The 15237-nt window shown below is 40.7% G+C and overlaps 1 protein-coding gene across 2 annotated transcripts in view; it reads left to right on the plus strand.

Moving 5' to 3' along the window:
• The window catches only part of LOC110303537 (solute carrier family 5 member 4A), a 44498-nt gene extending 32553 nt beyond the window's left edge, over positions 1 to 11945 (plus strand). The window contains exons 12-15 of one of the 2 annotated variants that reach the window (XM_021174649.3): positions 3180 to 3348; positions 4198 to 4413; positions 8206 to 8308; positions 11635 to 11945. In XM_021174649.3, coding sequence (XP_021030308.1) covers positions 3180 to 3348; positions 4198 to 4413; positions 8206 to 8308; positions 11635 to 11849 — 703 coding nt within the window. In that variant the 3' untranslated portion in view covers positions 11850 to 11945. Of the gene's footprint in view, positions 1 to 3179; positions 3349 to 4197; positions 4414 to 8205; positions 8325 to 11634 lie in introns of both variants that reach the window. The other variant, XM_021174650.3, reaches the window with a different exon arrangement.
• Positions 11946 to 15237: the final 3292 nt, after the last annotated feature.

Below are 15237 nucleotides of genomic sequence, written 5' to 3' on the forward strand. Positions count from 1 at the left end.
ATGAGATGATCAACTTCTCACCCGTTAAGGATCAGCTATTAGGAAGGGGCAGACTCCGGTAAGGGACTGGCTCAAGAAGTTACTTAGAGGATTATGTCAACCGAAGACTCCCTAAGTGGTCAAGGAGCCCTGAAGACAAACTAGGGGGAAAATAATCAGAAAGAAAGAACCCCCTTTGCCTCTTCCTTATTTTTTTTTTTTTTTTTTTAGGATTTATTCATTTAATGTATGAGTACACTGTAGCTGTCTTTAGGCACACCAGAAGAGGGCAACAGATTCCATTACAGATGGTTGTGAGCCACCATGTGGTTTCTGGGAATTGAACTCAGGGCCTCTGGAAGAGCAGTCAGTGCTCTTAACCGCTGAGCCATCTCTCCAGCCCTTCTTCTTCATTATTTTCAAGTAGACCCACCATTGTCATAGCATTTTTTGTAACATGAGTTAAAATTAAAGTATGAGATATGTATAGAAGACATGGAGAACATAATTATACAGTCCAGGGATGCATCTCAAAAGGAGCATGCATGTAGTTCGTGCACACATTAAAAGTGGAAACTATGATCACCCCATTTCTATCACTGTTCTTATCTCTGCAAAGTTAACCACTGTGACCTCCAGTGCTACTGAGTTATCCTGCTTCAGATGACCATAAGTATAGAATATCAACATACCTCTCTTGATATACAGCTTCTTTGGCTCACATTATTTTTTGGTGTGTGTGAGCTTCAGCTATGTTTTCATGTACAGTTTGCTCCTTGCTGTATGGCTTCCCACTATCTTGATGACTTACCACATATCAACTCCACTGTTCCTGGCCATATTGCGATGGTTCAACTCTCTCAGCACACGTGATCTTCTGTTGCTGTTGATTATATTACTATGCAATAACTTTTCATTCTTGGCCTTTTCAGATTTATGGTTCTGTGGAATGTGGGGGAGAGTCTTAAAGAAAAAAAAACCTTATTATGACTTAGGAAGAAAATAGATTGGTGATACTAATTCTAAATTTGGATACGGTGGTAGGACAATAGACCAATCACTTTCCTTTTATCATAAAATTTGAGTTATATACTTAGAGTGCATTTTTCAATAATGGGAACAAGCTATCATTTACCTGTGAAGTATCGCCTCAAGGTCATTCCACTGCTTTCAGCTAGTTAGAAGAGAAACTCGGCTTCTTTTCTTCTCCACTATGTGTGGTTGGTCCTTCCCCTGTGGCTTTCTCCCTGTGTTTTGGGATAGGAGTGCTCTCAGAGACTACCGATGAGTGTAGCGTTTGTGCAGATTGGCTTTGAAGGGCACTGCCTGCTTTCTTTAGAAGCTGACATCAAGAGGAACTCAACACTCCACATTTTTCTTTGCTTTTCTAAATCAAACACTTAGAGATGGAAACCTGTTGGGCCTCACTTGGTCCGGATCTTGTCTAGGTAAAGGCTGTAGGAGAAGAGAATGGAAAAGCATCGTTGTTTGCTTTTCTTTCTTTGTTTTGTCTTCCTGGGTTGGTAGTCAAGATACACCGATCCACCAGTCAAGACATAAGCTTGGACACAAATCTCTTTTAAGTCTCAACAGCCAAGTAATATCTGTTTCTTCTGTCTTACCGAATGTCTATCTCCCAAGATGCAAACATGGAAAGCCACACACTACAAAAATATTTGCTTCGTGTAAGCAAGCTATGCCTCTGTTGAAAAGGGAGATAAACTCAGCAACAGCGGGTGAGATCGTAATCAGAACATAATGTTGGAAAGAGATCCTCATTCGGTAAAGAGAAAAAAAAAAAAAAAAAAAAAAAGGACGCCAAAAGGGATAGAAGTCAGCCAGAACGAAAAGATGGACATGACCTCGAGAAAAATGTTAGGAAGTCTTCCCGTGGGCGTGGCACTAGAGTGAAATTCAGAAGTGGGGGCAGGGAAGGCTCCGTGGGGCAAGAACAGAGAGACCACCGGGCAGTGGTGGCGCACGCCTTTAATCCCAGCACTTGGAAGGCAGAGACAGGTGAATTTCTGAGTTCGAGGCCAGCCTGGTCTACAGAGTGAGTTCCAGGACAGCCAGGGCTACACTGAAAACCCTGTCTCGGAAAAAAAAAAAAGAAAAGAAAAGAAGAAGAAGAAGAAGAAGAGGAGGAGGAGGAGGAGGAGGAGGAAGAAGAAGAAGAAGAAGAACAACAACAACAACAACAACAGTGAGACCATCCTGTAGGTCAGGTGTGTGGTATCTTTGCTAATAAGGGATAAGGCTGTCCCCAGGGAGTGAGTAGGAAAATAAACCCAGCACAGCTTAGAAAGGTATCCAGGAGCCAGGCCATGCCTGGCCACTTGTGCACATGACAAAAATAATTGAAGTGGGCTGGGAAGCACCTTTCTTTCCAGTGGGGACAGCGACAATAATAACGAAGTGATTTATCCAGCTTTTGCTGCACTCTGGGTTTCACGATTGTCACACTTAGGTTGTGTTGCAAGGTGGCAAAGGTTTTGTAAAGTTTACGTGGATGTTAGGGTCTCTGTCTTCTGCCCAAAGACTTGTTCCTCTGTTCACCCAACCACCATGTCCATATTTCAGATGAACACGGAGATGGTGAGATTTCATGTATAATCTTGTTAGTATATTCTATCTTTTATTCACACACAAAGCATAGAAGCCCCTGGGTTTAGAAAACCATATTGTTCATCTTTATGGATCCCAGAATCTTCTATTTTTCACCCACCCTTTCTGCCAAAACAAAACAAAACACATAAATTAGTATTTCTTGTCAGTTCATCAAAGAAAAAAGGAAAGGAAAGGGAGAGGCTGTTTTAATCCTCACGAAAACACATTTCATTTTCGCTAGCCAAGAAAAAGATAAAAATTGGATTCTATTTTATTATACAAATAACTACTGATTAAGAAAACTAACACGGCATTTCTGCAATATATGCATCGTATTAAGGAATTATTAAGCAACAGCCGACATTTGACTGTCTTTATGAGGAACCATTCATCTTAGATGAAGCCTTTATGACGGGTGTAGATAAGTATTGTTGGCATTAAATTAATAGGTAATTAGCATGAACCATAGCATGGGCTCATATCAGGTCAAGAAACGTAGCTTTGTTTTGAAAAGGAATGAACAGTGTGAGGATAAACTCCACAGATATGCCTGTGCTGCTGGTGTCTACTGTCTGAATTATTTTTTTTTTCAGGCTGTTTGTCTCTGTGCTAATTGTTACCAGCATCTTGTGGGTTCCCATAGTGGAAGTATCTCAAGGTGGACAACTGGTCCATTATACAGAAGCAATTTCAAGCTACCTTGGGCCCCCCATTGCAGCTGTCTTCCTGGTCGCCGTCTTCTGTAAAAGAGCCAATGAACAAGTACGTAAAAAACAGGAGGGGTTTTCCCTGCCAGTCACTGGCATCACAAGACACTTTCTTGCTGTTCTGTGGGTAGGCTCCAGGCCTGTCTCCATTTCTATCACCATCATGTCTGATCCTTACTAAAATGGGATGATACTTGACCTTGTGGTCCCCATTAAGAGTACAGACTTCACATGTATTATAAAATGTCATGTGTACAGCACAGTGCTGGAGAACACCAGTTCAGGTGACAGACCGTCATATCCCGTCGGGACTCTAGTATTGTGATCTGAAGTAAATCCACTCTGTCCAGTGAGGATGGTAATAGAACCCATTTATAATCGTTCTTATGGAGATTAGATGAGGTAGTATAGTAAATACTTCTTGAAATAGTCCAAAATTAAAGTATGTTCATTGCTATTGTGGTGTGAATGAGTACGGTTAGTCTTTTTTACTTTGTAGGTCGGATCCCTTAGCTGTGTTTCTAGCTCTTTATTGTATTATGTGATTCTCAGGTACGTTAGCAGTCCTTAGTGTTTAGTGATTCCCGGCTCTTCAAGTAGCATGACATGAACCAAAGTTCAATTTGTTCTACAAAACAAAGCACAAGTTCTGATTCTCCATATAAAAGTCAGGGAAATTTTCAGCTTGGGCCAGTGTTAACCGTACAGCTCTGTGGTTGTACATACAACAGTGTAGCGATCTTTCGGGGCCACGGGTGGCGCCTCCCACTGATAGCTTAGGTTTAACCGCTTTCCCTGTTTGTTGATCCTCACCTAAGAAAACAGTAGTAGTTAATTACGGCTTACTTGAGTGAACATCTCATATTTCCTAAGCACTCGTGTGTTCTTGTTTTGTTTTTCCCAGGGAGCCTTCTGGGGTCTGATGGTTGGATTGGTGATGGGCCTTATCCGTATGATCGCAGAGTTTTCTTTCGGGACAGGGAGTTGTCTGGCTCCCAGCAGCTGTCCCAAGATCATCTGTGGAGTGCACTATCTGTACTTTGCCATCATCCTTTTTTTCGTGTCTATACTGGTTATCCTGGGAGTTTCCTACTTAACAAAACCCATTCCCGATGTTCATGTAAGTGACGCACCAACCAGGAATCATTTGCTTTCAAAGGTCGCACATTAGGCTAACGGAATTGTTGACCTATTAGACTTAGGAGGAACCTAAGAGATGATCAGTTATCCAACTAAACAATTCGATTGTGTGTGTGTGAAGCAACAGTATATTAATAAGAAGCTAAGAAAGGAGCATAAAACTTTAAGGCCTGAGAGATGCCTGCATGGGCAAAGGGGCTTGCTGAGCAAGCCTGGCAACTTGAGTTCAATCCCTGGGACCTACACAAAGGCGGAAAGATGTCAGTTCCTCTTAACTGCCATGTGTGCCTATGAATGCACACACAAACCCACATCGCACAGACATGGTAAAAAAAAGAAATAAACAACCATACATTGCACAGATATAGCAAACACACACATGTACATACACACATCACAAGGATATAGTTAGAAAACAATGAGCATACTATTCTGAAAGCTTCGTGATACAGTTGGACAGCGTATCTGCGCCATTGTTATGCATACTGGGAAGGGAGTAACCACTCACTCTTGTCCAATAGACAAAGAAAGATCTAACAACAGACCTGTCAACTGGGCTGGGCCTCTCTGGGGTTGAGTAGAAATTCAGATCCTTAGGAAGGCCGATATAGATATGTTTTTTTTAAAACACAGGGTAATAGTGAACAAGAAAAGAAAAAAAGAACGATGAGGTACATCTCTGTCTTATCGAGCTGACAAAAGTGCTTAATATTACTAATATACAATGGTAAAGAGTTAGTAAAATTTCAGCGTCTAAAATTATTGGTAAGTGTGTGGGAATTTATGCCTGGTAAGAATGCAGTCGTGAGCTGTATAATAGGTGCTCATTCTCACAATTTATGAGTCACTCATCTCAGTTTCAGGAACCGAGGTGGAGATACTTCTACAAATAGGGAAAAAAATATGTGTCAGCACGTTCTGTGCAAGTGTTATTGACCAGAAAACTGGGAATCTTGGAGTGAAACCGATGCTGCCATCACTCATAAAAATAAGTCCATAATAAGAGTGTTGATAAATATTATGCAGGCCCCCAAAGGCAGCTTATTATTTAGTTGGAGAATTCAGTGGGAAAAGAGCATTCAGAAAAAGTATGGAACTTTGTAATATCACTTGTGGTACATAACTCAAATAGGTGTGTGTGTGTGTGTGTGTGTGTGTGTGCGTGTGTGTGTGTGTGTGTGTGTGCGTGTGTGTGTGTGTGTGTGTACGTGCACACACATCTCCACATGCAGACAAAACCACAGATACACAACTGAAATTTTCAGCACCATTATTTCTGGGACAGTAGCAGATAATCTGAGGGCCAAGCAAATGTTTATCATTTTGCCACCTATATGTAATAAACAATACTAGTATGTGAATGTATTATATTTATATTTTATACATTGCACACTATATGCTATATTTACATATCATTTATTAGATGTTGTATATAATACGTACATATAATACATTCACATACTAACATTGTTTATTAGTAACATATTTATGCATTCTATAACCTTTCACGTATTTCCTATCCATCACTCAATCTTAAAGCAATACTGGTTTCCATTTTTAGGGAGGGGCTGGCAGATGACATGCAAAGCTGAAACTCCATGCCTAGGGTTGTGAAATTACTTTACCAATGACATGTCACCAGAGTTCGTAACTCAATGTTTACACCAAGTATTGGATATTGACTGACAGAGCACCAGGAAATGTCATAGTTTCCAAACCAATAAACATAAGATTGAATTCCTTTCTGCTGACATAAATAACCATAATTTATTATTGATTTTTTTTTTATAAAACTTTTGTCTAGAGTTCCAGTGCCACTATTTAATTTGTGTTTTATTTTATTTATACGTCACAAGAGTTGAACTCTGAAAGCAGGTTAGTAAATATCAACAGCTATTTCATAGGTAGTCGTGTAAAGTGTTGTGGGCCACACCCAGTAAAGCCATACTGATATATCCTGGGACAGAAGCTTTGAGACAAGGGAGTGGTAGCCCAAATTAGAGAAAGATTCAAGAAGTCTCAGGGAGATAGCTTTACTGAAAAAGTAGAGGGTGTGATGTTGCCTTAATCCCAGCCCTCAGGAGGCAGATGGGGCTCTGTGAGTTCAAAGCCAACCTGGTCAACCTGGTCTGCATAGTGTTTTCCATACAAGCCAGAGATATACATAGTGAGAACCTGAAGAGAGAGAGAGAGAGAGAGAGAGAGAGAGAGAGAGAGAGAGATTTAATGCATGAAACACTGCTGAAGCCTCTGGAGCTCTGACAAGATGTCCTAGCACCGACATAAAAGCACATGCCCACAAATAAGAGCCAGTAGCACATTTCAGTAGAGCTGCATGAAATTACTGGAAAACTAAAGTGAAGCATGGCTTGGAAAAGACAATGGGTTGTGAACCTATGGACATTTGGACCAATTTCCTCCTAATAGCCTTGGGGCGTGTCTTATTTATCCATTGCATCCAGTCACACTTAGGAAGGGGAACAAGGAGGGAGGAAGGTCGGATAACAGTTTCCAACATAGACTGTGTCAGAGAAATGGCTTCCTGAATTCCGCAGAACAGTGAGGTGCCAATTCTGCACAACAATTTGTCATGTGCTTTCCGACACACTCACAAAAGGAAATGCTTAAGGACATGGAAATGCTAATTCCCTTGATTTGCTGATTACGTGTTGTGTATATGTGTCAAATCAGTACTCTATGGCACATAAATATGTATAATTACTATGTGTCCAGTAAAGCTAGGAATAATGGTGCTTTAGCACCTGGGAGGTGGAGGCAAGAAGATCAGAAGTTCAAGGGCATCCTAAGCTACATAGCAAGTACAAGGTCAACCTGGCTGCTATATGAGGTCCAATGTAAAATCTATAGACAGATAGGTAGATAGATAGATAGTTAGATAGATAGATAGATAGATAGATAGATAGATAGATAGATAGATAGATAGACAATAGAGATAGATAAATATGATAGATAAATGATAGAGAGATAGCGATAGATATGATATATATAGATACAGATACAGATATATATGATATATATAGATACAGATGATAGATAAATAGAAAGGTAGATGATAAATATGATATATATAGATGGATGATAGATAGATGATAGGTATAATAGATCGATAGACGATAGATATGATTGATAGATGATAGATATGACAGACAGACAGACAGATACAAAAGGCAATCTCTAACCAGACTGACAATAACAATGACATCACTACTGACAGTTACACAGTAGGAACAATGAGATAACAATGACATCACTACTGACAGTTACACAGTAGGAACAATGAAATAACAATGACATCACTACTGACAGTTACACAGTAGGAACAATGAGATAACAATGACATCACTACTGACAGTTACACAGTAGGAACAATAAGATAACAATGACATCACTACTGGCAGTTACACAGTAAGAACAATGAGATAACAATGACATCACTACTGAGAGTTACGCAGTAGGAACAATGAGTAAAGCCAGGGGTCATTTCCTAGGTTGATAACACTTTTCTGAAAGTAAGAGTTTTTAGAAATCTTGAGTTTTTAAATGTTTCCCAAAGAATTAAAAACAGAAAAAAATTTTTTTAATGATTCACATGTTTTGGAGAGTGTGGTATGGCAGGTGGACCTCCCATTGCAATCTATAATACTCTTCTGTGCAGCCTGCTTTTTAAAAAAACTATATGAAAATGAGAGTATTATTCAGCGTTTGCAAACCTTTGTGCCTTTTGCTAATGCTCTCTGTGGCCTCTGCTCAGCTGTATCGCCTGTGCTGGGCTCTTCGGAATAGTAAGGAGGAAAGAATCGATTTAGATGCAGAAGACAAGGAGGAGAACGGAGCTGATGATAGAACTGAAGAAGGTAACATCTCACTTCCATATTAGCTTTCATGGCTTGGGGAGATTCTTCTATACACTTTCAATTAAAATATAATTACATCACCTCCCCCTTGTAATCTCTCCCTGTAGCTCCTCCTAATCCCTCTCCCTCCAACCTCTCCCATGAATTACAGCCTCTTCTTCATTAATTAATATTATTACATAGATATCTAGGTGTATTCACAAGTTTATCAAGACAGCCTGCTGAGTCTGTTTCTGTTGTGTGCATATGGTTTCAGGGTTGACAACTTTACATTGCATAACCAGTTAGGGAGCCATCCCTAGAAGAGGTTAATTCTCTCATTCTTGGCAATCATTGGCTGTCTGTAGATTTTTGTCTAGGGGTGTGACGTAGTGAGATATTTTCCCCCTTCCATGTTAACAAGTCTATTGACATTATCATTGCTCTTGTCTTGTTTATACAGCCTGCGCTGGCTAGTTTTATGTTAACCTAACACAAACTAGAATCATCAGGGAGGAGGGAGCCTCATTTGAGAAAATGCCTCCATAAAATGGGGCTGTAGGCAAGCCTGTTGCCGCAGTCTCCGACCCGCAGAGACGAGAACGACACGGACACCAAGTCGGGTTCACACAGCAGCTTCTTTACTTGCAGCTTTTTCACTTACAGCTCTCTTCACTTAGGGCAAGGGCAATTCTTCTATATTCGCTGTGACTGACCTCATCTTGCTCCATACCACCTCATCCAATCAGAATCACACACGCTCCAGGCATGAGCTCAGGTCGGTCACAGATAGGCTGACAGGTCCGGATCACGAGGAATAGTCTAACCCGGCAGGCAGTCCACGCATGCAGTTTCACTGCGCATGTTCGGGCAGGGCAGTAAACATGTGGGGTTCACGGGGCCTGGCAATGGGCCAGGGCACCGTCTTAGCCCATGCAGCCGCACCTGCTTCCCGCAGCCTATAACATATTTTCTTAGTTAGTGATTAATGGGGGAGGGCCCAGTTCACTGTAAACGGTGCCACCCCTGAGCTGGTGGTCCTGGGTTCTGTAAGAAATCAGGCTAAGCAAGCCATGAGGAGGGAGCAAGCCAGGAAGCAGCATTCCTCCATGGCCTCTGCATCAGCTCCTACCTCCAGGTTCCTGCCTTGTTTCAAGCTCCTGTCCTGACTTCCTTCAGTGATGGACTGTTACCTGCAAGAGTAAGCCAAATAAATGCTACCCACCCACTCCCCCAACTTAATATTTGGTCATGGGGTTTCATTGCAGCAATAGAAATTCTAACTAAGGTGCAGCCATTTCTGTGAAAGAAGGTTTCACAGCAGACTTCCTGGTATTCTGGCTCTTACAGTCTCTGTAGCTCCTCTTCCAAGATATTCCCTGAGCCACAGATGAAGAAGCTTGGCTTGATCTCTACCCTGTATCAGGTTGTGGTTTCCTGTAATGACTCCATGTACTGCAAAGATAAGATTCTTTGATGAAGGATGGCACCTGCACTGAATCTGGTTACTGCAATTATCTAGTCTCAAGAAGTTGTCATTTTTATTAAAAAAAAAACTAGAACATTAAAAGATCATCAGTCCAATAATGAAGATAACTTTCTAGCTATAAAATCTACCCATCCATTCCAATACATGAGCATCTTTCTGTTACTATGTCCATCCATTCAGATATACTAGAATCTTTCTGTTACTATGTCCATCCATTCCAATACATGAGCATCTTTCTGTTACTATGTCCATTCATTCAGATATACTAGAATCTTTCTGTTACTATGTCCATCCATTCCAATACATGAGCATCTTTCTGTTACTATGTCCATTCATTCAGATATACTAGAATCTTTCTGTTACTATGTCCATCCATTCCAATACATGAGCATCTTTCTGTTACTATGTCCATCCATTCAGATATACTAGAATCTTTCTGTTACTATGTCCATCCATTCCAATACATGAGCATCTTTCTGTTACTATGTCCATCCATTCAGATATACTAGAATCTTTCTGTTACTATGTCCATCCATTCCAATACATGAGCATCTTTCTGTTACTATGTCCATCCATTCAGATATACTAGAATCTTTCTGTTACTATGTCCATCCATTCCAATACATGAGCATCTTTCTGTTACTATGTCCATCCATTCAGATATACTAGAATCTTTCTGTTACTATGTCCATCCATTCCAATACATGAGCATCTTTCTGTTACTATGTCCATCCATTCCAATACATGAGCATCTTTCTGTTACTATGTCCATCCATTCAGATATACTAGAATCTTTCTGTTACTATGTCCATCCATTCCAATACATGAGCATCTTTCTGTTACTATGTCCATCCATTCAGATATACTAGAATCTTTCTGTTACTATGTCCATCCATTCCAATACATGAGCATCTTTCTGTTACTATGTCCATTCATTCAGAATACTAGAATCTTTCTGTTACTATGTCCATCCATTCCAATACATGAGCATCTTTCTGTTACTATGTCCATCCATTCAGATATACTAGAATCTTTCTGTTACTATGTCCATCCATTCCAATACATGAGCATCTTTCTGTTACTATGTCCATTCATTCAGATATACTAGAATCTTTCTGTTACTATGTCCATCCATTCCAATACATAAGCATCTTTCTGTTACTATGTCCATCCATTCCAATACATGAGCATCTTCCTGTTACTATGTCCATTCATTCAGATACACTAACATCTTTCTGTTACTATGTGCCAGCTGCTGAGATGGTGTTCAGTTACTTCATATCTTGTGATTAAGTATCTAACCCCAACTCCTCTCTAGCCTCACTTCTTACTATTCTTTCTAATACTCCATAGCCGGAGAGATGCTTCAGCTTTCTTTACATACACCAAGATTCTAGGATATTGTCACAAAGACTCCTTAAGACATTTTCATGAGGCAGATCATTAGAATCTTTGCCACCATTGTGACAACTGATATTGCAATAAAGTTTTAGTTTTTTAAATGAGCCTAGGATCAATTTTCCTTCTTATAAGTTGTCTGTCAATTCTATAGTATGTTTAAATGGATCTCTAAATTGTCTTCTTATTTTTTTAAGTTCAGAAACACATTTTGTATTGAGGCTAGTAAAGGCTCTGTGGGGTATTGTATGTAAATGCCTCCCACGTTACCCTGACTTTGTCTCTTATTTTCATTTACCTTTGGGGGACTCCTTTTCAGATCTTATATAGTCAAATGTATAAATACTTCATGATCCTTCTGGCTCTTGTAAAAATTGTAATCATGGTTTACAGATATCCATACAGTGTGGGTGAAGCATTCTACCCATCTTTGATACTAGTTTATCTTTCTTTGTTTCAGACCAAACCGAGAAACCTCGTGGATGTCTCAAGAAGACTTGTGACCTATTCTGTGGTTTGCAAAGAGCTGAATCCAAGCTGACTAAAGAGGAGGAGGAAGCCCTGAAGCAGCAGCTGACAGACACAACAGAGACGCCCTTCTGGCGGACGGTCATGAACGTCAATGTCATCCTCCTCTTGGCTGTAGCAGCGTTTTTCTATGGCTATTTTGCCTGAACTCGAGCTCGTCCACAGCAATATTGGTAAAGCAAAGGATCATTTTATGCATTTTTGTTTTATACTTTATTATCTTACAGAGGGCAATTAGCAATTGGTAATTTTATCTAGTAAGATAACGTCAGACTTGCCTTTGGGGGGGGTCCTCCCTCTATGTAGATAAAATAGAGTTTATAATTTATAAAACCACCAATGTGACTTCATGTAAGTATGTGAAGTAGGCAAAGGGTCCGAAATCCTTTGTTTTTACTTTTTAGGAAATATAATTATCAACTGAAATTTTAGAGGTTTAAGAAGTATAATGTGATGATTTCGTATACGTGCTGTGGAAGTATTGCCACAACCAAGCCAACCAGTGCATCCATGACCTAGCACATTCACTCTCATGTATGACACATGGGAAAAGCATTCAATCTGCTCTCAGTGAGTCTAAAATACCCAGTACATCTTTGTTATCCACAGGCGCAACAGCTGTGTATTATTAGATCTCCACAATGTATCCATCCTACAGCGGAAACCCCTGCACCCGTCACCAGCATCTCTCCTTTATCCCACTGGAAAGCACGGCTGCTCTAGTGTACTCTGTGCCGCTGTAACAAACATAAATGTTAGGAATTCTAGAGAGTGGAGACTTAGGAGTTTGTTTGGTTCTTTTCTTCTTCAGAAAAGACAATATTTAGGAGACAGAATCTGGAGGGGAAATTTTGCTACATCATTCATGGCAAAAGGTGGGCTGTCAAGAGCATCTGTGCAGAAGGGAAAGAAATGGGAGCAAATTTGTCTTTCTATCAGGAACTTGGTCTTGAAACAACGTTAATTCATTCCTGAGGGAAGAGCCCTCATGCATTGGTTACTTTGTAGCGGCCCCTCCTCTTCGCACAGACACTCGGAATTGGGTGTTCCATAGGTGAAGCTGGAGGGTCTATTCAACTGCAGAATTCTATCCCATTCCCTTGCATTCAAATTGTATCCATTTCACACTCCAGTGACACCAAAGGTCTCAATTTGTTTGCAGAATGACTCAAAGGTAAAAACAAACAGCTCATGTAAATCAGATATGAATGAGACTCACAGCATAATCCATTCTAAAACAATCCCCTGCTGTCATCCTGGGATACTTGACATGCTATTTCCAAAGCACAATGGTGGGGTAAGCATGAGATAGATACTCTCACTTCAAAAGGGAAACAACACAAGACGTAGGGAGTCACTGGTCCCTCTTGGTCTTTTTTTTTTTTGTATCTACTCTTTTTTCAATTTTTATTAGATATTTTCTTCACTTACATTTCAAATGCTATTCTGAAAGTCCCCTATACCCTTGCCCCACCCTGCAGCCACCAAACGCAGACACTATTGCATATGCCAGCAAGATTTTGCTGAAAGGACCCTGATATAGCTGTCTCTTGTGAGACTATGCCAGTGCCTGGCAAATACAGAAGTGGATGCTCACAGTCAGCTATTGGATGGAACACAGGGCCCCCAATGTAGGAGCTAGAGAAAGTACCCAAGGAGCTGAAAGGGGTCTGCAACCCTATAGGTAGAACAACAATATGAACTAACCAGTACCCCCGGAGCTCGTGTCCCTCTTGGTCTTAAGCCCATGAAGTAATTTCTTTTGATTTTATGCCCTACTTCTCAGGCACACTGGGGCAGAGGCTGGGCCCCTGGGGCCTCAGGCAACTTTGCCTCACCTATATCTGTATCCTCTAGAAATACAAACATCCATGGGGATCTGTGTGGAAAGATGATCCCAGCTGCACTGTTTGTGGTGTCCTAAGATACTAGCCATTGCCTTTCCTTTGGAAACAAATTACTTAGTCCAAACCATACTGAGAGAAGGGTTTACACTTGGATGTAAAGAAAAAGAACAGACTACCGAGACCTTTCTTAGAAACTATGAGCCATAACAGCAACACTCAAATTAGCCTATAAAGAAAACAGAATGGGCTTCCAGTTTCTGTCTGTGCCCTGGAGCTGACCCTGTGCCACAGCTCTCCATACCCAAACCCCACTGAGAGAGAGTTGGTCTCCCAGGAATACTGACACACCTGAGAGTAAAGGTGAGACCACCATGTCTGCTCAAATTCCTGGTCCAAGAGGCACCCACCTAGAGCCATCAGGGCACAGGAACCAAGGGACAGCTGGGGACAGGATCCTTCCAGTTCCCCTCTGCACCTGGAGCTGACCCTGTGCCACAGCTCTCCATACCCAAATCCGATTGGGAGAGAACCGGTCTCCCAGGAATGCTGACACACAGGCTTACAGGAGGGACAAGCCACAGAGATAGCAAGACCAGCTAACACCCAAGATAACAAGATGGCGAGAGGCAAGTGCAAGAACATAAGCAGCAGAATCTAAGGTTACTTGGCATAATAAGAACCCAGTTCTCTTGCCACAGCAAGCCCTGGATACCACAACACACTGGAAAAGCAAGATTCTAATTTAAAATCACATCTCATGATAATGATAGAGTTTAAGAAGGACACAAATAACTCCCTTAAAGAAATACAGGAGAACACAGCTAAACAGGTAGAAACCCTTAAAGAGGAAACACAAAAATCCCTTAAAGAGTTATAGGAAAACACAGCCAAATGGGTGAAGGAATTGAACAAAACCATCCAGGATCTAAAAATGGAAATAGAAACAATAAAGAAATCACAAAGAGAGACAACCCTGGAGATAGAAAACCTAGGAAAGAGATCAGAAGTCATAGATGCAAGCAGCACCAACAGAATACAAGAGATAGAAAGGATCTCAGGTGCAGAAGATACCATAGGAAACATTGACACAACAGTCAAAGAAAATGCAGAAGGCAAAAAGATCCTAACCCAAAACATCCAGGAAATCCAGGACACAATGAAAAGATCAAACCTAAGAATAATAGGAATAGAAGAGGGTGAAGATTCCCAACTCAAAGAACCAGCAAACATCTTCAACAAAATTATAGAAGAAAACTTCCCTAACCTAAAGAAAGAGATGCCCATAAACATACAAGAAGCCTACAGAACACCAAACAGATGAGACCAGAAAAGAGATTATTATGTGCTGTCACATAATAATCAAAACACCAAATGCACAGAACAGGGAAAAAGGTCAAGTAACATATAAAAGGAGGCCCATCAGAACTACACCAGACTGTTCAACAAAGACTCTAAAAGCCAGAAGAACTTGGTTAGATGTCATACAGACCCTAAGGGAACAAAAAAACCTCTCAAATACCATACAGGGAGAAACCAAGATATTCCATGACAAATCAAATTTACACAATATCTCTCCACAAATCCAGCCCTACAGAGGATAATAGAATGAAAAATTCCAACATAAGGAGGGAAACTACACTCTAGAAAAAGCAAGAAACCAATCACACAACAACCCCCCAAAAAAGAGG

Source organism: Mus caroli, unplaced genomic scaffold, assembly GCF_978045245.1.
Source record: "Mus caroli unplaced genomic scaffold, Mus_caroli_1 scaffold_9, whole genome shotgun sequence".
Lineage (NCBI taxonomy): Eukaryota > Metazoa > Chordata > Mammalia > Rodentia > Muridae > Mus > Mus caroli.